This window comes from Salmo trutta, chromosome 18 (assembly GCF_901001165.1).
Source record: "Salmo trutta chromosome 18, fSalTru1.1, whole genome shotgun sequence".
NCBI lineage: Eukaryota > Metazoa > Chordata > Actinopteri > Salmoniformes > Salmonidae > Salmo > Salmo trutta.
In genome coordinates, this window is record NC_042974.1 from 37,609,078 (window position 1) to 37,636,508 (window position 27,431).

The 27,431-nt window shown below is 42.8% G+C and overlaps 1 protein-coding gene across 1 annotated transcript in view; it reads left to right on the forward strand.

Annotated features, from left to right (window-relative positions):
• LOC115153257 (glutamate receptor ionotropic, delta-1) overlaps window positions 1–27,431 on the forward strand; it is a 454,984-nt gene that overhangs the window by 424,649 nt on the left and 2,904 nt on the right. The window contains exons 14-15 of the mRNA XM_029698512.1: window positions 4,509–4,675; window positions 14,719–14,959. Coding sequence (XP_029554372.1) covers window positions 4,509–4,675; window positions 14,719–14,959 — 408 coding nt within the window. The remainder of the gene's footprint in view (window positions 1–4,508; window positions 4,676–14,718; window positions 14,960–27,431) is intronic.

Consider the following 27,431-nt stretch of genomic DNA (forward strand, 5'->3'; position numbering starts at 1 on the left):
CTTCTTCTCAGGCAACTGAATTAGGAAGGAGGCCTGTATCTTTGTAGTGACTGGGTGTATTGATACACCATCCAAAGTGTAATTAATAACTTCACCATGCTCAAAGGGATATTCAATGTCTGCTTTTTAAAAATGTTACCCATCAAAATAACATAAGGTAGATCAAAAGAAATAAGAACAACACGAAAAATTAAGTAAGCATACTAAATACAAGGTCAGTCAGTTCCAGTACCATATTTACAATGTGCAGGGATACTGAAGTGATAGAGGTAGATATGTGACCCAAGCCCTGCTCAGATAATCCCTACCATCATGTCGCTGAGTTGTCATAGTGCTGCTGCAAATGTTCATTGTCCCAGGGGTGTTGGCGGTTATAGAGTAAGTAACCTAATTCATGTCCCTGTATCTCCCTTAAATGCCTCTGTCAATCCTACAGCCATTGTCAGCAGTAATCATGAGCCTATGAACCTGAGTTATACTGTTAGCACTGAGAGGGTTTGCTCAAGTAGAAAATCCCACTGCGCAGTTCACCCTGTGGTAAAACATAAATATCACTGTCATGTCTACCTCTAAGTAAAGCAATAAAAACAATATCCCACATTAACATATCTAGCCTACTAAACAAGGTTCATGAAATCAATAACTTACTACTAACAGATAACATTCATATACTCACTACCAAAAATAACTTCTGGACATCAGGACCGCGATTACTCATCACGGACTGGCAGAATCCTTTTTTTCCCTTTAACGAGTCTGACAAGCCCGACGTGAATGATATCCTGCTCTCCCGGGAACAGACCCAGATCCCCGTGATTTGCGTGAAGGCAGAGAAAAAGGGGCCAAATGGCGGGCTGCCTTCTGAGAATTTGTAGGCGATCGAATAAACCCCCACTTTCTTTCCATTCTGTTAGCAAACGTGCAATCTTTGGATAATAAAATTGATTAAACTACCAACGGGACATTCAGAACTGTAATATCTTATGCTTCACGGAGCCGTGGCTGAATGATGACACTATCAACATACAGCTGGCTGGTTATACACTGTACCGGCAGGATAGAACAGCGGCGTCTGATAAGACAAGGGGCGGCGGATTATGTATTTTAGTAAATAACACCTGGTGCATGATATTTAAGGAAGTCTCAAGCTATTGCTCGCCTGAGGTAGAGTATCTCATGATAAGCTGTGGACCACACTATCTACCTAGAGAGTTTTCATCTGTATTTTTTGTAGCTGTTCACATGCTACAACAGACTGAGGCTTGCACCAAGACTGCATTGAATGAGCTGTATTCTGCCATAACCAAACAAGAAAACGCTCACCCAGAGGTGGCGCTCCTAGTAGCTCAACCAGAGGGAAAAAAACTCCAGACCACCTTTACTCCACACAAAGAGATGCATACAAAGCTCTCCCTCGCCCTTATTTGGCAAATCTGACCATAATTCTATCCTCCTGATTCCTGCTTACAAGCAAAAATTAAAGCATGAATCACCAGTGACTCGATCAATAAAAAAGTGATCAGATGAAGCAGATGCTAAGCTACAGGACTGTTTGCTACCACAGACTGGAATATAGTCTGGGATTCCTCTGATGGCATTGAGGTGTACACCACATCAGGCACTGGCTTCATCAGGACTGCGATTACTCATCACAGACTGGCAGAATCTTTTCTTTCCCCTTAACGAGTCTGAAGAGCCCGACGTGAATGATATCCTGCTTTCCCGGGAACAGACCCAGATCCCCGTGATTTGCATGAAGGCAGAGAAAAAGGGGCCAAAGCTGTAGAACCTGAGGATTTGAGGGCCCATGCCATACCTTTTCAACCTCCTGAGGGGGAAGAGATTCTGTCGTACCTTCTTCACGGCTGTGCATGTGTGTGGACCATTTTAAGTCTTTAGTAATTTGGACACCGAGGAACTTGAAGCTCTTGTCCTGCTCCATGTGTGGGGTACAGAGATGAAGTATTCATTCAAAAATCTTGTTAAACACTATTATTGAATACAGAGTACAACTTATTATGTGACTTGTTAAGCACATTTTTACCCGTGGTCTTATTTAGGCTTGCCATAACAAAGGGGTTGAATACTTATTGAGTCAAAACATTTGAGCTTTACATTTTTAATGAATTTGTGAACATTTCTAAAAACATAATTCCACTTTGACATCATGGAGTATTGTGTGATGGCCAGTGACACAAAATCTCAATTTAATACATTTTAAATTCACGCTGTAACCCAACAAAATGTTGAAAAAGTCAATACTTTCTTAAGGCACTGTATACATTCAAAAACTGTAACTATTGTTGATATGTTTTGACAAAAGAAGAGTAATTCACCCAAAAGTATCAGAGTGATTTGAACTGAGATAATGTTCAGTGTGAATGCTAATTGAGAAGATTCACAGTAGTACATAGGTACACTCACACACAGCGGTACACAGACATAGTAGCCTGAGCTATTTTCCAGTTATTAAACCAGATACTTAGTGAAGGGGGTAATTGCTTAGTGATTTTGTACTTAAAATAAAATCATGTTGGATGAACAGTAATGTTAGTTATACTTAAAAAAGAGTAAAGTCATAAAACCAAAAGTATCATAGTGATTTGAACTGAGATACTGTTCGAATGGTAAATGACAAGATTCAAATGGAAAATTATTATTTTCATACTTTCTTCTGAAGTTAAGTTTGGGAGTTTTCGTTCATGACCTTGTGTAATTAAATGATGTGTACAGACAGGCTGTGAAGGGTTTTATTTGTGAAATAACGACCTTGGAGTACCTGGGACTCTTAGGAAAGCGCCAGGATAAACAGAGAAATATATATTCACTCAGAAAAGATTTTAGAGGTTCTGTTACTATTCGTTAGTCATGGTCAAGCGATCTACTGCTTTATACCTTGAGAACACAGATGTGCCATGTTCACTCTTACTGAAAACTACCTAGTTCATTTTAGCTAACGCCACAGTGAACAGCAATGACTGACTATGACTGAGTGTCATGGACTTGAAAATAGACTGGTTAAGTTTGTGATAAAGGCTGGTGATCATTGGACACGTGTGTGTTTATGTGGGAGCACGTCTGGACAGTTGAAGTCGGAAGTTTACATACACTTAGGTTGGAGTGATTAAAACTTGTTTTTCAACCATTCCACAAATTTCTTGATAACAAACTATAGTTTTGGCAAGTCTGTTCGGGCTTCTACTTTGTGCATGACACAAGTAATTTTTCCAACAATTGTTTACAGACAGATTATTTCACTTATAATTCACTGTTTCGCAATTCCAGTGGGTCAGAAAATGACTGTGGCTTTGAACAGCTTGGAAAATTCCCAGAAAATTATGTCATGGCTTTAGAAGCTTCTGATAGGCTAATTGACATAATTTGAGTCAATTGGAGGTGTACCTGTGGATGTATTTCAAGCCCTACCTTCAAACTCAGTGTCTCTTTGCTTGACAATATGTAAAAATCAAAATAAATCAGCCAAGACCTCAGAAAAAATTGTAGACCTCCACAAGTCTGGTTACCAAACGGTTGAAGCAATTACCAAACGCTTGAAGTTTAATCTGTACAAACAATAGTATGCAAGTATAAACACCATGGGACCACGCAGCCGTCATACCGCTCAGGAAGGAGACGTGTTCTGTCTCCTGGAGATGAACGTACTTTGGTGTGAAATATGCAAATCAATCCCAGACAACAGCAAAGGACCTTGTGAAGATGCTGGAGGAAACGGGTACAAAAGTATCTATATCTACAGTAAAATGAGTCCAATATTGACATAACCTGAAAGGCCACTCAGCAAGGAAGAAGCCACTGCTCCAAAACCGCCATAAAAAATAAACAGACTACGGTTTGCAACTGCACATGGGGACAAATATCATACTTTTTGGAGAAATTACCTTTGGTCTGATGAAACAAAAATAGAACTGTTTGGCTATAATGACCAAAGTTGTGACAAAATGGCTTAAGGACAACAAAGTCAAGGTATTGGAGTGGTCATCGCAAAGCCCTGACCTCAATTCTATCGGAAATGTGTGGGCAGAACTGAAAAAGTGTGTGCGAGCAAGGTGGCCTAGAAAACCTGACTCGGTTACACCAGCTCTGTCAGGAGGAATGGGCCAAAATTCCCCCAACTTATTGTGGGAAGCTTGTGGAAGGCTACCCAAAACGTTTGACCCAAGTGAAACAATTTAAAGGCAATGCTACCAAATACTAATTGAGTGTATGTAAACTTCTAACCCACTGGGAATGTGATGAAAGAAATAAAGATGAAATAAATCATTATCTCTACTATTATTCTAACATTTCACATTCTTAAAACAAAGTGGTGATCCTAACTGACCTAGACAGGGAATTTTTACTAAGATTAAATGTCAGGAATTGTGAAAAACTGAGTTTAAATGTATTTGGCTAAGGTGTATGTAAACTTCCGACTTCAACTGTATGTCTGTTTTGCCTATTCGTTCCACTATCCCCTCAATGTAACCCCTTTGTATATTCTTCCCCAGGCCAAGAGAGATTCCTTTGCCTTCCTGTGGGACATGGCTGTGGTGGAGTATGCTGCTCTGACAGATGACGACTGCACCCTGACGGTGACAGGCAACAGTATGAGTAGTAAGGGCTACGGCCTGGCCCTGCAACATGGCAGCCCCTACAGAGACCTCTTCTCCCAGAAGTAAGTTCCCCCTTCCAGCCAACTTATCCCAACAGCCACCTACTGTATTTATGTTTCTGTACTGTAGATGGGTGATCCCACGAATAGTGCCTTTTTCCTTGTGACATTGTGTGTAGTCTTCGATAAAACACAAAATGTTAGTTGGACTCCATACATCTATGCTCTAACAAAGAAATTCCAATAGTGTGTTTTTGTAACTTTGTGGATTTAACATATGAATAGCTATTTCTTTAGCCGTACTATGCCACCTTGTTTTATAGGCGAGGTGAGGTCCTTGGGACTAGAGGTCTTCACAGATCCGCCTGTACCCGAATACCCAAGACCTGATCCGTAATTCTAAATAATGTCACTGGTCTGGGTCGGATCAGATGTATGTAACGGTTGTCGTCGGGAATAGAGGACCAAAACGCAGCAGGAATGTGGATGCTCATCTTGTATTTATTTTAAATAAAGAGAACACCAAAATAACAAACGAAGAACGCACGAACAACAAAACAGTCTTGTCAGGCTCACACATGCAAAACAAGAAACAATCTCCCACCAGACAAAACAAACATCCCTCTGCCACGTCCTGACCAAAATACTAAACAACTACTCCCTCTGCTGGTCAGGACGTGACAGTACCCCCCCCCCCCCCCCCCCCCCCCAAAGGTGCAGACCCCGGATGCACCTCATAAATAAAGAAATAAATAAAAAACAACAACAACAAAAAACATCCCCCTAAACTAAAGGGAGGGTGGCTGCCGTCACCGACGGCACTTGTGCTACACCCCCCCCCCCCAACCCACCTATACAGGAGGTGGTTCTGGCTCCGGCCTACTGTCCTCCAGAATGCAGACAGACTTGCTCAGTTTCGGGCCGTAGGCAGACTCCCCTCGTTCCGGATCGTAAGCAGACCTCTTCCGTTCCACACTGTAGGCAGAATCATTTGAAACACAGTTACTCATATTTAGTTCCGGATTGTCAATAGACTTACTCAGTTCCGGGTTGCTGATAGACTCCCTTGGTTCCGGGTCATAGGCAGACTCACCCGGTTCTGGGTCATAGGCAGACCCCTTTGGTTCTGGGTCACAGGCAGTCTCCCTTGGTTCCGGACTAGACATTGCCGGATACTCTGGACTGGACACTGGTGCCGGACACTCTGGACTGCACACTGTTGCCGGATACTCTGGACTGCACACTGTTGCCGGAAACTCTGGACTGCACACTGTTGCCGGATACTCTGGATTGCACACTGTTGCCAGATACTCTGGACTGCACACTGTTGCCGGTTACTCTGGACTGCACACTATTGCCGGATACTCTGGACTGCACACTATTGCCGAACTCTCGAGGCTGGGTTGACGCACTGGAAGCCTGATGCGTGGTGCAGGTACTGGAGGTATCAGCCTGGGAACATGTACCTCAGGGATAGTGCGGGGAGTGGGAACAGGCCGAGTCGGACTGGGTTGACGCACTGGAAGCCTGATGCGTGGTGCTGGTACTGGAGGTATCAGCTTTGGAACACGCACCTCAGGGCTAGTGCGGGGAGCGGGAACAGGACGAGTCGGACTGGGCTGACGCACTGGAAGCCTGATGCGTGGTGCTGGTACTGGAGGTATCAGCCTTGGAACACGCACCTCAGGGCTAGTGCGGGGAGCGGGAACAGGACGAGTCGGACTGGGCTGACGCACTGAAAGTCTGATGCGTGGTGCTGGTACTGGACGTGCCAGACTAGGGGTTTGCACTTCAGGGCTAGTGCGGGGAGCGGGAACAGGACGAGTTGGACTGGGCTGACAAACTGGAGACCTGGTGCATGGTGCTGGTACTATCTTCACCAGACAGCTAGCACGCACCGCAGGACTAGCATAAAACGCTAACTCAGGTGATGTCATTAGGACACGCTCTGTAGGGCGAATGTCGTGCCTAATACACCAACACAGTAGCTCTCTCATCCTTTTCTCCTCCAATTTTCCCATCAACTCCTTTATAGTCTCTGTTTCTCTCACCTCCAATTTTACCCCGACTAGCTCTGGTTCCATCCTCGGCTCCGCCGATCTGTCTGTGTGCCCCCTCCAAAACATTTATTGGGGCTGCATCTCCGGTTTCCTCGCCAGTCGTATACCCCGGTAGCATTCCCGGTCCTCACCAGACTTCCTCCATGGGCCCTCTCCGGCCAGAATCTGCTCCCACGTCCATTTCTCCCGCCAGTCCATATCGAATTCCCCTTGCTCCTTACTCCGCTGCTTGGTCCATTTGGGGTGGGAGATTCTGTAACGGTTGTCGTCGGGAATAGAGGACCAAAACGCAGCAGGAATGTGGATGCTCATCTTGTATTTATTTTAAATAAAGAGAACACCAAAATAACAAATGAAGAACGCACGAACAACAAAACAGTCTTGTCAGGCTCACACATGCAAAACAAGAAACAATCTCCCACCATACAAAACAAACATCCCTCTGCCACGTCCTGACCAAAATTCTAAACAACTACTCCCTCTGCTGGTCAGGACGTGACAATGTAATTGTCACGGGTATGTGTAATTTTAACTGACATGTCCGGAAGGCCCCGTACAGATCCGAACACGACTGCTGCAGTAGAGAGAGACATTTTATAATTTATGCTGCTGCTGTTACTTTTCCCAAGAGTGGAGCGTGGTGCGTGTAGCTTGTTGTTGTTATTGTTGGCGGCCAATCATAAGTCATCACAGCGGTGATAGGCTACAGTCATAGAGCATCCGTGTTTGGCAAAAGTTAGGATATATCTAATCAACGGAATTTAAAAGATAAAGGAGAAGGATAGGGTACAACGACCAAGAGCCAACTGGTTGGCAGCTACTTCATTTTCTGAATGGAGTTATTTGTAACTGTATGATGAGAAAGCGCATGAACTGCAGCCTCAATTAGCCTAGTTAGCTAATGTTAACTAGCTTATCTAGCTTCTCCTGGTTTGATGCAGTCAAGACAGGTACTACGTGATCGCATTTGATGATGAATAACCTAGCTATAGCAGCTATTAGTCTAATATAACGCGAGTCGGCTTGGTTGGTTGCGTCTCTCCCTCACCGCTCCCTGTGTCACTCCCTCCCCCACCTGTTAGAGAAGCACCTCCCTCTCACACTGTAGCAAAGGTAACCACCCGTTACGTTTCTCCCTGTCCCACCCCCCTGGAACCCTCTTCCCCAGAGCAAAAAATATTCTGCACATATGCTTCTTTACCTCTGCTTTACGCCAGGGCTGGATTACTGAACGGGCACACAGGGAACCCGAATAAAAAACCTCTGGGGGCTTCCCAGATTTGAGCACGTCATAAGCAATGGCAAAATATGTTATCGCAGGAAGTTTGCTTTAAAACTGCAAACTTCTCTTATCCTCGTGGTAAAAATGTGAAGAATAGCATGAGATGTGCTATAAAACAGCACATTTTCTCTCAGCCTCATGAAAACATTTGTAGATATTCATTATTAAACTGCACATATTTGTTCTTACCCCATGCCAAAATGTGTTGATTCCCTGGTGCCCCGGGTCCCGAAATGCGCTAGTCTGGCCCTGCTTTAGGCACAACTTTTTGAGGTCACCCTGCCCCTTTCTCACAGTCAAGGGTGAATGATAATTCTTCAAGTTTTTCCGGTGAAACATCCATCCAGCATCTACATTTCAACCATTTGATCTCAATCAGTTTCATGGGAATATGCATTTAGATCTTGAGTTATGTACAGTGTTCTTTCAAAGAACAGTGTTGTTATGAATGATGTACAGTGAGTGAATTTTAAGACAGATGGTGTTAACTGTATCATAGGTTTTGTTTCAATCTAAGCACATTTTGCCTAGTGGCACACTGTTGAGGATTGGCCACGTGAGAGAAAAATGCGGCCATTCGCACAATCATCCTAAAATCTTATAAGAATTGATCTATTACAGTAATGTTATACTATGCTATTATATTCTGTTTTGTTTTGTGAATAAGTTACTATCATTGTGATCTTGCAGACATTGATTCAGCTTTGATCAAACTTTATTAGAATGAGTACCAATCTCCATTCATCACTGAAATTGATGAGTAGCTTGAGTAGCTTATTCTCTGGGCAGCCAAACAAATAGAGCAGAGACAGATTTTAATCTATCGGGAAGAGGGTTCTAAAGAATTTTGAACTGTGGCCAATCCATTTTTTAAAAAAAAGTACAATCTGAAATTCCCCATTTTGGCATGTCCTACTTCATGTTTGTCTGACTTCTATATAGATTTTAACCCACTTAACCCCCACATTTCCCCAAGTTTTCACCACCATTGTAAAGCCCTAGTTATTTGTTGCTTTGACAAGGTAATTTCTATACAGCATTATTTATTTCCTGTGATTAGTGATTCATTTACATTTGTCCCTCAGGCTTAAAGTTAACCCTGTTATGTGAACTTATGTGAAGGGATAGTACGAGATTTTGTCAATAAAGCCATTTTCCTTGAAGCCACCTGTCCCCATTTTCATTAGTTTATGTTACTGTAGGGTCTCTGTAAAATGAAAAAAAAAACTAAAAACATAATTTCAAGTGTAAAACAAATGTTATTTGTGGAGTGCCTTTGTTACAATTATGAAACAAAAAGCATGTGTGTTGAAACACAGTAAAAGCTTGTTTTTATAAAGACAAAAAAAAATTAAATACCCAAACCGTTAGACACGTGGTCAATGAAGAAAATATCAGAAATTGTCAGTAGCCTAAACATGAGTATAAGCGCCAAGCGTGCTTGTGAATAGTGAAAATCAGCATTATAATTGCATTATAATGAATATAAGTGTTGATATGACAGGTCAAAATAGTTTGTCACTTATTAGACACATTGTTTGTGTCTAACATTGTTTGTGGCCTCGTTCGTGCTTACAGCAACATAGTCTGTGTGTCAGACTCATGATTAAGTCTCTCCTGCTCATGGTGTTGTTCATGCATTGTTTAAACAACAGGTAGAGTTGATAATGGCCAAGTCAAGCATGTTGTAAAACACAGCAACAGGCCAGCGGCGAGTTCCTCCTTTCAGTACCTTCTGATCTGAAACATTATCCGATCTTAAACATTATCCAACACTCGCTCACCTGCAGCCCGATATGGATCCTTACCCAGATATGGAAAGCCGTTCAGCATGAATCAGAATAATAATCACCGGCGATATCATGATCTATTTCTTCCCTGCCATCTGAGTCACTTTCATTCAGATCTTGTAGCAACTCTTAACATTGCATGTGCATCCATTCGTCTTGGTTTTGCCATTGTAAGTTATGCACGCTCTCATTGTATAGCCTACTCCAAATAGGCCTAGAGTAGGCTAATAAAACTGCTTTGATCCAGTGGACTGGTCCAGGGTACGCTGTTTTGAGATTGTAATTAGAATAGATTAGTACAATAGAATGGCCCGCCTTGTTTTTCATTCACAATTGATGATTACATAATAATGCATTGTTCACTTCCCCTCGCTCATCAACTTACCCATTCTCCCCCTTTCTCCCCAATCATACTATAATTTATTAATTTCATCTGCTGTTATACAGTGGGGGAAAAAATTATTTGATCCCCTGCTGATTTTGTACGTTTGCCCACTGACAAAGAAATGATCAGTCTATCATTTTAATAGTAGGTTTATTTGAACAGTGAGAGACAGAATAACAACAAAAAAATCCAGAAAAACGCATGTCAAAAATGTTATAAAATGATTTGCATTTTAATGAGGGAAATAAGTATTTGACCCCTCTGCAAAACATGACTTAGTACTTGGTGGCAAAACCCTTGCTGGCAATCACAGAGGTCAGATGTTTCTTGTAGTTGGCCACCAGGTTTGCACACATCTCAGGAGGGACTTTGTCCCACTCCTCTTTGCAGATCTTCTCCAAGTCATTAAGGTTTCGAGGCTGACGTTTGGCAACTCAAACCTTCAGCTCCCTCCACAGACTTTCTATGGGATTAAGGTCTGGAGACTGGCTAGGCCACTCCAGGACCTTAATGTGCTTCTTCTTGAGTCACTCCTTTGTTGCCTTGGCCGCGTGTTTTGGGTCATTGTCATACTGGAATACCCATCCACGACCCATTTTCAATGCCCTGGCTGAGGGAAGGAGGTTCTCACCCAACATTTGACGATACATGTCCATCGTCACTTTGATGCGGTGAAGTTGTCCTGTCCCCTTAGCAGAAAAACACCCACAAAGCATAATGTTTCCACCTCCATGTTTGATGGTGGAGATGGTGTTCTTGGGGTCATAGGCAGCATTCCTCCTCCTCCAAACATGGCGAGTTGAGTTGATTTCAAAGAGCTCCATTTTGGTCTCATCTGACCACAACACTTTCACCAGTTGTCCTCTGAGTCATTCAGATGTTCATTGGCAAACTTCAGACGGGTATGTATATGTATTCTTGAGCAGGGGGACCTTGCGGGCGTTGCAGGATTTCAGTCCTTCACGGCGTAGTGTGTTACCAATTGTTTTCTTGGTGACTATGGTCCCAGCTGCCTTGAGATCATTGGCAAGATCCTCCCGTGTAATTCTGGGCTGATTCCTCACCGTTCTCATGATCATTGCAACTCCACGAGGTGAGATCTTGCATGGAGCCCCAGGCCGAGGGATATTGACAGTTCTTTTGTGTTTCTTCCATTTGCGAATAATCGCAGCAAATGTTGTCACCTTCTCACCAAGCTGCTTGGCGATGGTCTTGTAGCCCATTCCAGCCTTGTGTAGGTCTACAATCTTGTCCCTGACATCCTTGGAGAGCTCTTTGGTCTTGGCCATGGTGGAGAGTTTGGAATCTGATTGATTGATTGCTTCTGTGGACAGGTGTCTTTTTTACAGGTAACAAGCTACGGTTAGCTGCACTCCCTTTAAGAGTGTGCTCCTAATCTCAGCTCGTTACCTGTATAAAAGACACCTGGGAGCCAGAAATCTTTCTGATTGAGAGGGGGTCAAATACTTATTTCCCTCATTAAAATGCAAATCAATTTCTAACATTTCTGACATGCGTTTTTCTGGATATTTTTGTTGTTATTCTGTCTTTCACTGTTCAAATAAACCTACCATTAAAATTATAGACTGATCCTTTCTTTGTCAGTGGGCAAACGTACAAAATCAGCAGGGGATCAAATACTTTTTTCCCCCACTGTATGTGTGAAATTTGTTTCGGTAAACACTGGGTATGGAAAACATTAAGAACACTTCCTAATATTGAGTTGCACCCTCCTTTTTGCCCTCAGAACATTCTCAATTCACCTGGGCATGGAATCTACAAGGTGTCAAAAGCATTCCGCAGGGATGCTGGCCCATGTTGACTCCAGTGCTTCCCACAGTTGTGTCAGGCTGGTTGGATGTCCTTTGGGTAGTGGAAAATTCATGATACACACAGGAAACTGTTGAGCGTAAAAAAACATCAGCGTTGCAGTTCTTGACACAAACCGGTGTGCCTGGCACCTACTACCATACCCCATTTAAAGGCACTTAAATCTTTTGTCTTGACCATTCACCCTTTGAATGGCACACATACACAATCCATGTCTCAATTGTTTTAAGGCTGAATTTTTTTTTTTACCCGTCTCCTCACAATCATCTAAGTGGATTTAACAAGTGACATCAATAAGGGATCATAGCTTTCACCTGGATTCACCTGGTCAGTCTATGCCATGGATAGATCAGGTGTTGTTAATGTTTTGTACAATTGTGTAGTTTTGGTTGAGTTTCAAGTCAATTATAGGGGTGATTATCAACTGGGCACGGCACATTCAACTATTGGAGAAGGAGAGGTGTTAATATACACAATCACAAAGAAATCCATTCATATTTTGTTTCGAAAGGTCATAAAAAAACATATGAGGCAATTTATTTCAAAAGAACAGAATAGCATGTTTTGAGTTGTATTTTTTATTTTATTTAACCTTTATTTAACTAGGCAAGTCAGTTCAGAACAAATTATAAAAAATTACGGCCTACCCCAACCAAACCCTAACCCAGGTCTGTGCATAGTAGCCAAGGCTATGGCTGTTCCATGCCAATCTATGGCTGCACCATGCCAATGAAATCAACTTGTTCATTTAGCAGACATCACAGGCCCTGCTCTACCACAGTCAGCACACACATATTTTACAGTAAGAATGTAACAGAAGAAAATAGAAAGGATATTTTTCCCAAATGGCTGTTGCTGATTGTCACCAGTAGCCTACTCACATGAGGAATGCACAGAGCCATGGTTATTCTAGGTAAATGTTATGTTTTGAAACAGAGACCATCTGTGCAATTTGTAGAGTTTTTTTTTGTTGTTGCAAAAATAGGTTAGAATCCTTGGAATCTGCTCTTTCTGATAGGGTATAACAATCAAAACGTCTGGCCTGACTGGACCTCTGTAGGATGATATGTAAGAAGTGCTATTTGGTAAGCTTCTCGCTTATTTGTCAATGCATGCTGTCAATGTCAGCTGCACAGGTCATCAGTCTCTTTATTCTCTGACAATGTGAAATTAGTTTCAGTATAGTTTAGATGTAGTTTGGACATGCCAGCTGGGCAGGCAACTATTGTCTTACAGTCAGAAAATACACTATCATCTAATTTCAGTATTTACAGTCAACACATGTTCTGATTGATTACAATGTACATTTTTAACATAATACATGCATTCATTTAGCAATTTGTTATTTATTATGGAATATTTATACAACTGAAATATCAACGGTTATAATTACTTTCATGGTCTTTCTAGTAGTAATATAATTCCGGCACTCTCAGTGTTAATATACATTGTTTTCTCAAAATGTATGTTAGCTAGCTAAGTTAGCAATGTTAACCCCATCTGCTGTCAACGTCAAGATACAATCTGAGAGCACTAGTTAGCTCCAAAAGTGGTTATAGCTTTGACTGCATGGTGACAGTGAATTCAGAGCCTTCAGTGCTAGCTACACTACAAACATAATTTTACCATGTTCCTGTGAAGCAATTGTAATGACAGTCTACCACAACATATTCAAGAGTTTCAACAAGGGGTAGTCTGTGTTTAATTTCATTGTGTAGAAACACAGTTTGAGATACTTTTGATGGGATTTCGCAAGTGATTGAATGGGGAATTGGGCTTCCCAGGAAAATGTTGTCCGAGGTTGTAACAGTAACCAAGGGGGGCGGGGCTTAGTGAACAGTCAATTGCCCCTTCCTGTTGCTCACAACAAGCTTCCATTCCCCCTGTCATAAGTGGAGTTATAGCTGATTTAAGATGAAATCGTCAACCCTGTTATGGTCAACCCTTTCACTTTAATTGTCACCTTTTTATAGTCTGTATTTTATTTGTTTTTGTTTACCTCTGGAGATGGGGAAACATGTTTGTTCTGAAGTTGAGCGTGCTCTTCATGACAATGTTAAAATTGTTTACAAAATTACACTGCCCAAAGGCATTCTATTCGTGGAATGACAGATACCAAATGGGGAAAACTTGAATGGGGATTACGCATAAGTGTGAATATACAGTTCAGTATCTTATGTTGCTCTATGTGTGTGGGATGTGTGGTTGTAAAGGAGGTTAAATAATGACCATGTGCTTAGCCATCCTTTCGGTTGGGAGAGAATCACTGTCTTTGTTCACTTTTCAGCCACTTCAGCCATCATTCTCCGATATCCATTCTCATCCATACTGTAAGATTACTAATGGGCTCTGTTTAGCCTTTCATCATCAAGATGGCAGCGTTTGTTTAACTCACTTCAAAACCAATTCATTTGAAAGAGTCACCATTTTCCTGCCCACAGTCTTAGTTTAAAGGACTGTTATTCATCTTCTCTTATGGCCAGTTTGATTTAACTTTAAACCAGTATCATATAACTAACTCCACCTGGTTTTATATGACACAATAACATCTCTACATTGTAATATTTCACATTAAAAACATTAATTGAACATCTCCTCTACCAGAAATCTGACATTTTCACAACTGAGTCCGATTTAATTCACTCCATTTAATTTAATCCTATCACTGTTTGAAAGGGAATTCACTCTAGCACAGTACCCACCCCAGTGCTTTCAGTGAAGCCCCAGAACTATAAAACTTCTCTATCTGTGTTTGTAAGGATCCTGGAGCTGCAGGAGAAAGGGGACCTGGACATCCTGAAGCAGAAGTGGTGGCCCAGGAAGGGTCGCTGTGACCTGGACAGCCACTCAGAGGCCCAGCCAGAGGGCAGGTCCCTGAGGCTCCAAAGCTTCGCTGGGGTCTTCTGCATCCTGGCAGCAGGGCTGCTGCTGGCCTGCCTGGTGGCCGCCCTGGAGACCTGGTGGAGCAGCAACCGCTGCCGGCGTGAGCAGCCCAAAGAGGTGACCGAGAACGCAGTCCCGATCCAGGGCCTGGTCCCACCGCGGCCCCTCCCTAGGCCCCGGCCGAGACCCAGACCCCCGGGCCCCCCGGTCCTGCCCAGAGATGCCACTGCCACACTCTACTTTATGGATCCAGGCGCAGACGCCAGCCCTGATTTAGTAGAGCTGCAGTACACCCAGTTATAAGTGTGCCCTGATGATAGTCCAAATTGATGTGATCGTTTAATTTTGTTTTTTTGTATTTCAAAAGAGCCTTTGAAGGATTATTAAGATACTTAAACATGCAATTAATTGCTTGTTTTTGCTTGTTTCTGCTTAAAATTGAGTCATTATCATGGATAGCAATAATAATTACTGCAAAAATATGAATAATGTCAATATATATGTTGGTTCATTAATCTAACAACGTTGCACTTCTGGGTAGATATTTGCTGACTCAGTTAATGCAAACGCTCTCTTTTGCTCATCCATCCATATATTACCGCTTCCAAACAGCTTAAACACAACTTCATCCTGCTAGAGACTGGGCAGCCGCTGGTGGTGTGCAGACATAAAAGGCTTGACATGGATCCCTAAACTAAAGTGTGAGCAAACAAGACACTGTCTGTTTGATTGGACAATACAATAAAGCAGTAAGACCCACAGAAAATAACAGACTTAATGCAAAACTGTTGTCATGATGGCTATATATGATTAATGGAGCATTAGATTATAGAGTGATGATTTATTAAACATTACCCATTTAATGTCCTTTAGTGTAATACTCCATCATAAATGTGTCTTTGGGTGTCATAACCTGTCATGTTCTTCAATGACAGGTGTTATTTCACAATATAATATATGTAATTCAACAGACACTTTTATCCAGTGCGACTTAGTCAAGCGTGAATCCATTTTATGTGTGGGTGATCCTGGGAATCGAACCGCTACCCTGGCGTTAACGAGAGCCATGCTCTACCAACTGAGCTACAAAGACCACTTATGACAGCTACAGCGTATGTAGACAATATGACAACAATTTCCAGTAAATTGTACCCAGTCCAAATACGCCCTATATGTGTTTTTGCAATTATATGTCAATGTCCAGATACACAGCCATGCTGGTTATTTACGTACTGTATGATTGTCTGTGATCCTATGCAGGTCACTAAGGTCTACAGCAGTGGTGTCAAACTCATTTTAGCTCAGGGGCCACATGGAGGAAAATCTATTCCCAAGTGGGCCGGACCGGTAAAATCATGGTATATATAACTTAAAAACAACAACTTCAGATTGTTTTCTTTGTTTTAATACGATCAACATAAAACATAAAGCTGAAGCCTGAGGACAGTGTGTCCACAATAGTACAAGCACAACATCACTATTAATCATAAAACACCTCAAGTTTATTTGAAAATTCTAAAGAAAAAGAACACACAAACACACAATGCCTCAGTGATTCACATAAGTATATCACAGATCACAGAACTATATCAGGGTGTCTCATGCAGCACTTTAAGTGGGGTTGCATAGTTTATTTGACTCCTGATACCTGGCATCTTTTAGCTTTCACCAGCGCATCAATATCAGGCGTCACATCCTGAGTGGCAGCCAACTTCAGGATGTGATTCAAGTGCTTGTGCGTGAGCCTTGTGCGCAGCTTTGTTTTATTTATGCTCATTACAGAGAAAACTTGCTCACAAAGATATGTGGTTCCAAACATGCACAACAGTTTTGCAGCGAGGGCTGTCAAGTTGGGGTAACCTGGCAAGAGATTCTGATAAAATGTGTCCAAGCCAGCTGCGGCAAATTTGCCCTTCATATCCGAGTCACACTGCAAGTCTATTATTTCAAGTTGGATGCTGACGGGCAGATCAGAGGGATTCACGGTGAATGGCGAGCAAAAAACGTTGAAGTCTTTCTCCAGTTCACCAAAAATCTGAAAGCGTTGCTCAAACTCCCGTAACAGTGCCGTTATTTTATCTTTGAACCGCTTCATGTCTGCCACATGTTGGGTCGCGCACACATTTCTCAGACAGGGGAAGTGAGCTGCATCACCACCGGCGAGTTGCGTCTCCCACAATGACAGCTTCAACTTGAAAGAACGTATGCTGTCATAATACTGCGTGACGACTTTGTTGCGCCCTTGCAGCTGTTTGTTCAAGTTATTCAGGTGCTCTGTAACATCCACCATAAATGCAAGGTCCTGCATCCATTCTGCGGAATGAAATTCTAACACTGGTTTGCCCTTTTCTTCCATGAACTGTTCAATTTCTTCTCGTAAATCAAAGAAACGCCTAAGCACAGCACCTCGGCTTAACCATCTTACCTCAGTGTGGCAGGCCATAGATGTGGTCTTTCTCTCTGAGAAGGCTGTCAAACTGACGGTGATTCAGGCTTCTGGATCGGATGAAATGAACAGTTTGGATGACCACCTTCATGACGTTATCCATCTTTAATGACTTGCAACACAAAGCCTCCTGGTGCAAAATACAGTGAAAAGTCCAAAAATCACGTCCTCCATTTGCAGATTGCACTTTCTCTCTGAACTTTGTCACAACGCCTGCTTTTTTCCCGACCATTGAGGGCGCACCATCTGTAGCCAGGCTGACAGCGCGGGACCAGTCCACTCCGACCCTGTCCAGCGCGCCGACGAGTGCGGTGAAAATATCAGCTGCATTCATTGTATCTGTCATCGGCACCAACTCCACGAACTCCTCGGTGACGGTCAATGTGTCATCAACTCCGCGGATGAAAATGGCCAGTTGTGCAACATCTGTAATGTCCGTGCTTTCATCAATTGCAACTGAAAACCCAATAAATTACTTTACTTTTTGCTTCAACTGGCTGTCCAAATCCACTGAAAGATCGGAAATCCTGTCTGCAACTGTGTTTCTTGTCAGGCTGATATTTGCAAAAGCCTGGCGCTTTTCAGGGCACACAATCTCCGCTGCCTTCATCATGCATGTTTTTACAAATTCACCCTCACTAAATGGTTTTGAAGCCACTGCGATTTCATTAGCAATGAGGTAGCTAGCTTTCACTGCAGCGTCACTGATGTCTCGGCTGTGAGTAAACACAGACTGCTGTTTCTTCAGACCCGCCAACAGTTCATTCACCTTCTCTCTTCTCCGCTGTCCTTGAAAGTTGTCATATTTGTCGGCATGAAGACTCACATAGTGGCGACGAAGGTTATACTCTTTCAGCACTGCAACATGCTGTGAACACACCAAACACACAGCTTTCCCATTCAATTCCGTCAATAAATAGGAGGATGACCATTTTTCTTGGAACACTCTGCACTCTGCGTCCACTTTTCTCTTTTTTCACAGAGACATATTGGGGCAATGTGGGTGCCAAAGCACATAATGTTAAAAGTAGAAGCCGTAATAAATATCGCGGGCAAAACAAAGTAGCTCATCCGGACTGGCTGCACTTGCTTGACCTACTTGCTCTGCTCCGTTATAAACGGTTTGCTTGCTTAACACAATTGCTATTGCGCCATCCAGTGGACGCAATTGGAACAGCAGTTTCTTTTATTGAAAAATGGCAGCTCATTTTTATACTTTACAAAATCATCTCGCGGGCCGGATTAAACCCCTTTGCGGGCCTGAACCGGCCCACGGGCCGGACGTTTGACACCCCTGGTCTACAGTCTGGAAAGGGTTTCTGGTCCATTGACATATAATGACATTACAAATGCTTCACTGGAAAGCAGGTGTGACATGTGGACAGACAGAGAGAGAGACTGGGAGGAGGCAGAGACTATTGACACAGGTCAGGAGAGACCTAAGATATACGGGGTACTGTATGGGGTTGGGGGGGGGCATGGGCGATGGGTAGGAGTAGATATGTATCGCTTCACTGGTCGTCTTACTCCATGTTCTCTTCTGTTGTTTGGCGTCTTTGTGTTATGATTTAAACAGAATGGATGCATGGGAAATGTTTGGTAACAATGAGAGGAAGGAGAAGTAGCGCGATCCTATTATCCATAAAACATTTTGGGGCACTTTTGGCTGCTCCTCAGCTACAAATGTGCACTTTTGGAGTAGTGAACGACAACAAATATAGAGACTTTCAAAAAATTATTTATTTAAATGATTTTAGGTCTTTGTCTCCTACATTGTATCTATCTTGTCCCATAAAGTGTGATACATTGACATTGTATACCCATCTGAACCAGTCAGTCTATAAGGATGTGATTATTTTCATGCAGTAGTGTGCTACAGATACAGTATCTGTTGTCCGTAGAAACATTTATTTAAAGAAAGACATTCTACACAGCAAATTGGCCAGTGTTAGCAAGTGTTCATTTTCTTGTAGTTACATTAGTTGTGTTGATTTAAGAGTTGTTTTTACACACTCTGTGCTAATATAACTCTCAGGTGAGAGTTACTGTACAGAGGTTGGGCGGTGGCAGTGAGCAGTGTTGATTGAGCTTCCAATTTTAACTTGAAACTTCCTTTTCATCTAATTGCCGATGGTGCAAGGGCAGCTGGAATTGTGCAGTAAGGTAAGTAATATGTTCATGTTTTAAAATATTTTTTAATAAGTTAGCTGGTGGCCAAACTTGTTATATCGGCTAAGTGAATGGTCGAGATCTTTGTTTATAGATGATAGCTACATCAGCAAACTTTAGATTTAGAAGGTTGCTAGCTAGCTAGCTAACGTGGTTAGTTAATGTTAGCGCTAGATTAATTAGCTATCTAGCTAAATGTTATCGTGAACTTTATCTCAACTTCATTAGTATGCTAAAATTAGCAAATGATTATATTTGAGAACATTTGTCAAAATCCAAAAGGATCAGAGTTAGGCTGTACCGTTAGGTGATTTCAACCATGTGCGTGTTGAGTTCACAAAGCCAACTAACATTAGCGGTGCACCACGTGCATGGTGTTAATTGGGTTGTGACCGAGTGTGATCAATTTGAGCCTTGTTTGGTGCAGCATGTAGCTAGCCAGGAAGTGAAGGTTACAAAATGGCTAATATCTACTAATTTTGTTCTTCAAAATGCATATAACTAAGAATGTTTGTCTGATAAAAAAGTGTTAGATAGCTAGCTAGCTATATAGCTAGCTACAACACCGACCTCAACCGTAACTTAGCGCTAACGTTAGCTAGCTAGCGCACATGGCCAGACGTGGTAGGGTTTTCCTCTGCCATTTAGATTAACATGTGTGGTGTGTGCTTGTTGTTAATCACAGATCAGACATTGTGTTCAAGACAATACGGCTTGAAATGTATTGGCCAGTTTACCTTTCCAATAGATTTGAGTCTTGGTGGTAACTGTTTGTAGCTAGTTAGATAGCTAGTTAGTTTGGTTGGTTGATTTCACTGGAATATTGCCTTGCCAAGATCCAGATCCGCAGGCAGGTAGAAACCTTTTGCATCATTAACCTGGCATTTGGAACAAATGGTTGATCCACTGCAGGGAGGACAAAGGGGAGACGGTATGAGGGGGCATTTTGTGTGATTGTTTCTATATGTAAAGCTTTACCATAAAAATGTTTGCAACCAAATGTAACTTAAATATGATATTGTGTGTAATTGCATTTTACTGGAGTGCAGCGTAACATGTTGGTGAAGGTCCAATACCAAAAATGCAAGAAGTTCATGAAGTTGCAGCCTGGTTTCTCTAATGGAGATTTCATTAATCAAGGTGAATATATGAACTGTCTGATGTATTTTCTTAATTGAACACTTGGGCTTGATTTGGGTCAGACCCATTATGTTGCCCCCTTGGTGGCTTATCTCCCTGTATTCTGATTAGTCTCTCTTTTTGTAGTCCAAAATAGGTTTGGACTGCCCTCTGCAGCACAAATATACATTATTAATGATTCACAAACGGAGGTGGAGGAGGATGTCCTGCTGGACCTGATTGAGGCCAGTCCAGACCTGTGCCTCACAATGAAATATCTTGATTAAGGTATCTTTCTACAGTCTCACAGAATGATTTCAAGTAACATGAATGTATAGATTGATTGCTTTGATCCATTGTTTGTGCTCAGACTTTTTCCTGCCTGCTGTCTGACATCTAGTTCGTGCATAGACACATTATCCCTCTCGTCAAGTGATTTAGACCTGAGATCTCCAGAAAGGCCATCTAAAAAGGTCAAAACAATCTCAGGAGATTTAGCCATAACTGATATTGGATGTTGATAATCCCATTTCTGTGTTTGGTCTTCATGGAGATTCCGACAGCATAAAACAACCCTAAATTGTTTAACTTTTCTCTTGTCTTAATAGATGGTCCGAGATGCCCTGACTAGTAGACCTGGTGGGTAAGACATACTAGAAGAGTACCAGACAATCAAAACATTGGACCACATAGCCAGGAGAGAGACGATTGCCATCTTAGTCAGCCACATGAAAGAGATGCATTTGTAAACATCTCATTAGCCAATCTGGCCACAAACAATGGATCAAAACAATCAAACTATACATTAATGTTATTTGGCATCATTATGAGACTGTAGAAAGATACAGCACATTCTTCAACAAAACTTTGGTTAAACATGTTTGGCGTGTGTATGCTTTACTGTTTTTGAGCAGGAGGTTTCCCACTCGTCAACAGAAATTATGTTATGCTTTTGGAAATGTGATCCTCTTTCCTTTTTTGATAGATCCTTTTTCCGTCAAAGGCTATGTAAGTGCTGGTAGAGGATCCTTGCTTTAATATTTTGACACTTGTTCTGTGGACTGAATAGGAGGAAGACTGACCTGGACCACCAGCTTGTTGGTGATGCTTGCAAGGAGGCCAAATCATTCCTTGTCCACTCGGCCGATGAAAAACAAATATATCAGAAGATGGAGCTTTCAGTATCGCCTGGAGCTAGTTTATTGTCCAGACAGAAGCACAGATATCCTCAGTCTTTCCCAGGTTTCTGGACATCAAAGGATTGGTGAGTGAGGTAGTATATCTTGCAATCAGAACTATAGGCTATTTGTCTGATTGAGAACATGATTTTGTGTTGGTCATGAAGTTGAGTTGATCCACTTTGTTTTAGGTGAATCAGGACTTTTTGCTGATGTTTGACAATGAAACAACCTCTAAGTTCATTGAAAAGTTGGACACTGTATTGAAGCCTAAAGTCATCAAATTGGCAAAATCCCTGACTACCACCGATTTGTGTCGCCTCCTGAAAACTGCCAGAGAATGACAGCGAAACCAGTAAGTGGATTCTCTCATGGTTAGTGCAATGTTTCAAACACAGCGATATTGTTTTATGTGATTTGGGGTGTTTGCCTTTTCTTGCGCTCCGACTCGGACAATGATATGTCCTCCCTACTGCTGCTGCTTCATCTCCTCCCACCACCAGCAGGAGGGAAGAGGACCAAGATCAGTGCCAGTGATGCTGTGGGCAGACTAGTGAACTTTCATAAGGTAAGATGATACCGTAATTGTTGTGTAATTTCTTTTTTGGATTGTCTCTTCATTATCTTAACATGTGGAGAGTGACTTAAAAAATACCCTTTGTGTTTTGCAGTCATGCTGCAGCATTGAAGACCATCTTGATGTGAGCCATGGTCAACAGCCATACCTCATTGCCGTCAGAAGAAGACAGAGCAAGATTGACAACTACGACATTGTGGTGGACGAGAGGCTTGTTCCCTGCCAGGCAACTAGTGGTCTGTGTGCGTTTGATGAACTGTTCAAAAGCCCACTTTGTCTTTAACCTGATGTATGATGATGCGCTTGTCAACTTCTACACATTTGTGCAGACAACCATCTACACCATTGATGTAGACAAAACAAGAGAGACTCCTAGCGTGATAGTTGTGGACAAAACCTTTTAACTAGATAAATGCATATTACGGTGCTTTTGTTGTCAAGTGTTGCACAGAAACAGCCAGTCATTAATATTTAATTTGAGAATAGCTTCTATCCATCCACCAAGTTCAGATTGATCTGTGCTCAAGATGGTTATAGACAGCAGTTTTCAACATACTCAGGTTTCTGAAAACATTTGAATAGTATTCATAAGAATATTGGTCAAGTAGTTGATGCATTAAGCTTAGAAGGGCCCTCTCATGTTGCCGATTCTCCAGTCCAGTCAGAAGCTCCACAAATGGGTGATGACATTGGTGTCCCACATGATAACACTCAAAGTGATTGTTTCGAGAAGAATACACAGTCAAATCGAATTTTATTGGTTTATTAGTCACCGAATACAACAGGTGTAGACCTTACAGTGAAATGCTTACTTACGAGCCCCTAACCAATAGTGCCGTTTCAAAAAATACTGATAAGAGATATAGATACAGGGGGTTGCCGGTACAGAGTCGATGTGCGGGGGCACCGGTTAGTTGAGGTAGTATGTACATGTAGGTAGAGTTAATTAAAGTGACTATGCATAGATGACAACAGAAAGTGGCATGGAGAGGGGAGGGGCAATGTGAATATTCTGGGTAGCCATTTGACTAGATGTTCAGGAGTCTTATGGCTTGGGGGTAGAAGCTGTTTATAAGCCTCTTGGACCTAGATTTGGCGCTCCGGTACCGCTTGCCGTGTGGTAGCAGAGAGAATGGTCTATGACTAGGGTGGCTGGAGTCTTTGACAATTTTTAGGGCCTTCCTCTGACACCGCTGGGTATAGAGGTCCTGGATGGCCGGAAGCTTTGGCCCCAGTGATGTACTGAGCCATTTGCACTACCCTCTGTAGTGCCTTGCGGTCGGAAGCCGAGCAGTTGCCATACCAGGCAGTGGTGCAACCAGTCAGGATGCTCTCGATGGTGCAGCTGTAGAACCATTTGAGGATCTGAGGACCCATGCTAAGTCTTTTCAGTCTCCTGAGGGGGAGTAGGTTTTGCCGTGCCCGCTTCACGACTGTCATGGTGTGCTTGGACCATGTTAGTTTGTTGGTGATGTGGACACCAAGGAACTTGAAGCTCTCAACCTGCTCCACTGCATGAGAATGGGGTCGTACTCTGTCCTCTTTTTCCTGTAGTCCACAATCATCTCCTTTGTCTTGATCACGTTGAGGCAGAGGTTGTTGTCCTTGCATCACACGGCCAGGTCTCTGACCACCTCCCTATGGCTGTCTCGATTTTGTCGGTGATCAGGCCTACCGCTGTTGTGTCATTGGCAAATTTAATGATGGTGTTGGAGTCGTTCCTATCCGTGCAGTCATTAGTGATCAGGGAGTACAGGATGGGGCTGAGCATGCACCCCTGGGGGGCCCCTGTGTTGAGGATCAGCATGGCGGATGTGTTGTTACCTACCCTTACCACCTGGGGGCGGCCGGTCAGGAGTCCAGGATCCAGTTGCAGAGGGAGGTGTTTAGTCCCAGGGTCATTAGCTTATTACTTTGGGGGCACTATGGTGTTGAACGCTGAGCTGTAGTCAATGAATAGCATTCTCACATAGGTGTTCATTTTGCCCAGGTGGGAAAGGGCAGTGTGGAGTGCAATAGAGACTGCATCATCTGTGGATCTGTTGGGGCGGTATGCAAATTGGAGTGCGTCTAAGGTATCTGGGATGATGGTGTTGATGTGAGCCATGACCAGCCTTTCAAAGCACTTCATGGCTACAGACGTGAGTGCTACGGGTCGGTAGTCATTTAGGCAGGTTACCTTAGTGTTCTTGGGCACAGGCACTATGGTGGTCTGCTTGAAACATGTTGGTATTACAGACTCGGACAGGGAGAGGTTGAAAATGTCAGTGAAGACACTTGCTAGTTGGTCAGCGCATCCTCGCAGTACACGTCCTGGTAATCCATCTGGCCCTGTGGCTTTGTGAATGTCGACCTGTCGAAAGGTCTTATTCACATCGGCTGAGGAGAGCATGATCACACAGTCTTCCGGTACAGCTGGTGCTCTCATGCATGTTTCAGTGTTATTTGCCTCGAAGCGAACGTAGAAGTAGTGTATCTAGTCTGGTAGGCTTCTGTCACTGGGCAGCTCTTGTCTGTGCTTCCCTTTGTAGTCTGTAATGGTTTAAAGGCCCTGGCACATCCGACGAGCGTCAGAGCCAGTGTCGTACGACTCGATCTTAGTCCTGTATAGATGCTTTGCCTGTTTGATGGTTCGTGGGAGGGCATAGTGGGATTTCTTGCAAGCTTCCAGTTTGGAGTCCTGCTCCTTGAAAGTGGCAGCTCGAGCCTTTAGCTCAGTGCGGATGCTGCCTGTAATCCATGGTTTCTGGTTGGGGTATGTACGTACAGTCACTGTGGGGATGACGTCATCAATGCACTTATTGATGAAGCCAATGACAGATGTGGTGTACTCCTCAATGCCATTGAAGGAATCCCAGAACATATTCCAGTCTGTACTAGCAAAACAGTCCTGTAGCTTAGAATCTGCTTCATCTGACCACTTTTTATCGATCTAGTCACTGGTGCTTCCTGCTTTATTTTTTGCTTGTAAGCAGGAATCAGGAGGATAGAATTATGGTCATATTTGCCAAATGGGGGGCGAGGGAGAGCTTTGTATGCATCTCTGTGTCATAAGCTTCGTCTTCTGATGAGGAGAAATCATCGGACCAATACGCAGCGTGGTAAGTGTCCATACTTATACTTTTTATTTTTAAACGTGAACACTAAACAAAACAAGAAAACAAACGACAGTCCTGTAAGGCTACACAGCTATACAAAGAAACAACCACCCATAAACACAAGAGAAAATAAACCCACTTAAATATGGCCTCCAATTAGAAGCAACGACAACCAGCTGCTTCTAATTGGAGGTCGTTCCCAAAACTAACATAGACATTGACAAACTAGAACACCCACATAGAAATAGAAAACATAGAACATAAACCAAAAACCCCGAAACACACAAAACAAACACACTCCTGCCACATCCTGACCAACTACAATAACAAAATTACCCCTTACTGGTCAGGACGTGACACTCTGTGTGTGGAGTATAGGTGGTCCAGAGTTATTTTCCTTCAGGTTGCTCATTTAACATGTTGATAGAAATGAGGTAAAATTGATTTAAGTTTCCCTGCATTATAGTCCCCGGCTACTAGGAGTGCCGCCTCTGGGTGAGCGTTTTCTTGTTTGCTTATGGCGGAATACAACTCATTCCATGCTATCTTAGTGCCCACCTCTGACTGTGGTGGTATGTAAACAGCTACAAAGAATATAGATGAAAACTCTCTTGGTAGGTGATGTGGTCTGCAGCTTAGCATGAGAAACTCTACCTCAGGTGAGCAGTAGCTCGAGACTTCCTTAGATATCGTGCACCAGCTGTTGTTTGCTAAAATACTGTCTTACCAGACGCCACTGTTCGATCCTGCCGGTACATCGTATATTGTCGTCATTCAGCCATGACTCCGTGAAGCATAAAATGTTAGTTTTTAATGTCCCGTTGGTAGTTTAATCTTCCCAGTAACTTGTCCATTTTATTGAACAAAGATTGCGTGTTTGCGAGCAGAATTGAGGGGAGTGGGGGTTTATTATATCGCCTCCTACTCCTCAGAAGGCAGCCCGCCCTCCGGCCTCTCTTTCTCCGCCTCCTATTCACGCAGATCACTGGGGTCGGGGGCCTGTTCCTGAGGGAGCCGTATATCCTCCGGCTCGGCCTCGTCAGAGTCATGAAAGAAGAAAAAGGATTCTGCTAGTCCGTGGTGAGTAATCGCAGTCCTGATGTCTAGAAGTTATTTTCGGTCATAAGATTTGGTAGCGGCAACATTATGTACAGTAAAACAATAGTAAAACAATAAGTTACAAATACACAGATAAACGAACAAAAAAACACAATCGGTTGGGGGCACGTAAAACGTCTGCCTTCTGCTCCGGCGACATTTTACTTTCTGGTCAACATTTTACAGTCTTGCTAAAGATATGTGTGCCTCCATCATTGACAAGTTGCTAACTTGTGGTGCTGCAAAAAGTGTTGTGTCAACAGTAGTGTGTGATTTAGAAGAGCTTACTACTGGGCTGCACTCCCAAATTAAACAAGCTCTTCTGTCAGTTATGCCTATGGATATCCCCTTGATTTCAAAACGTGCACTTCTCTCTAGAATCTACTCGTTTGACTATGGGTGCTTGGAGCACAAAAACCGTCCAACTAAAGTCAACCTAGAGAACAGTGGAAACAGCATAGCACTTAATTCTATTCAAACTCTGTGTCTTGTGAGAAAAGTTCACTTGATTTTGGGTGATGTTCCACCAGGAAATGAGAACTGGAATTTACTGCTCATCTTACTTCAAATAATCAACACAGTTTTTTCCCCTTTTCTTAGCCAGGGCATGACTGTGTATCTGAAGCATTCGATAATGCCCAAACATCACTTTATGATACATTACCCAGCATGCATAAGATAAATCGGTCCTTTATTGCATAATGTGGAGCATGAGGTTTGAGGAAAAGCACAAACTCTTTGAAAACACCCTCAAAAACTTCAAGAACTTTACTAAGTCCCTTGCCAAAAAACACAAATTTGCTATAGGCCATCACTGGGAGATATCACCATTGCGACATATAGAGTATGGACCGATGAAAGCTTTTTCCCTGAGTGATTTTACTGGTGGTGAGGAGTTGGCAGC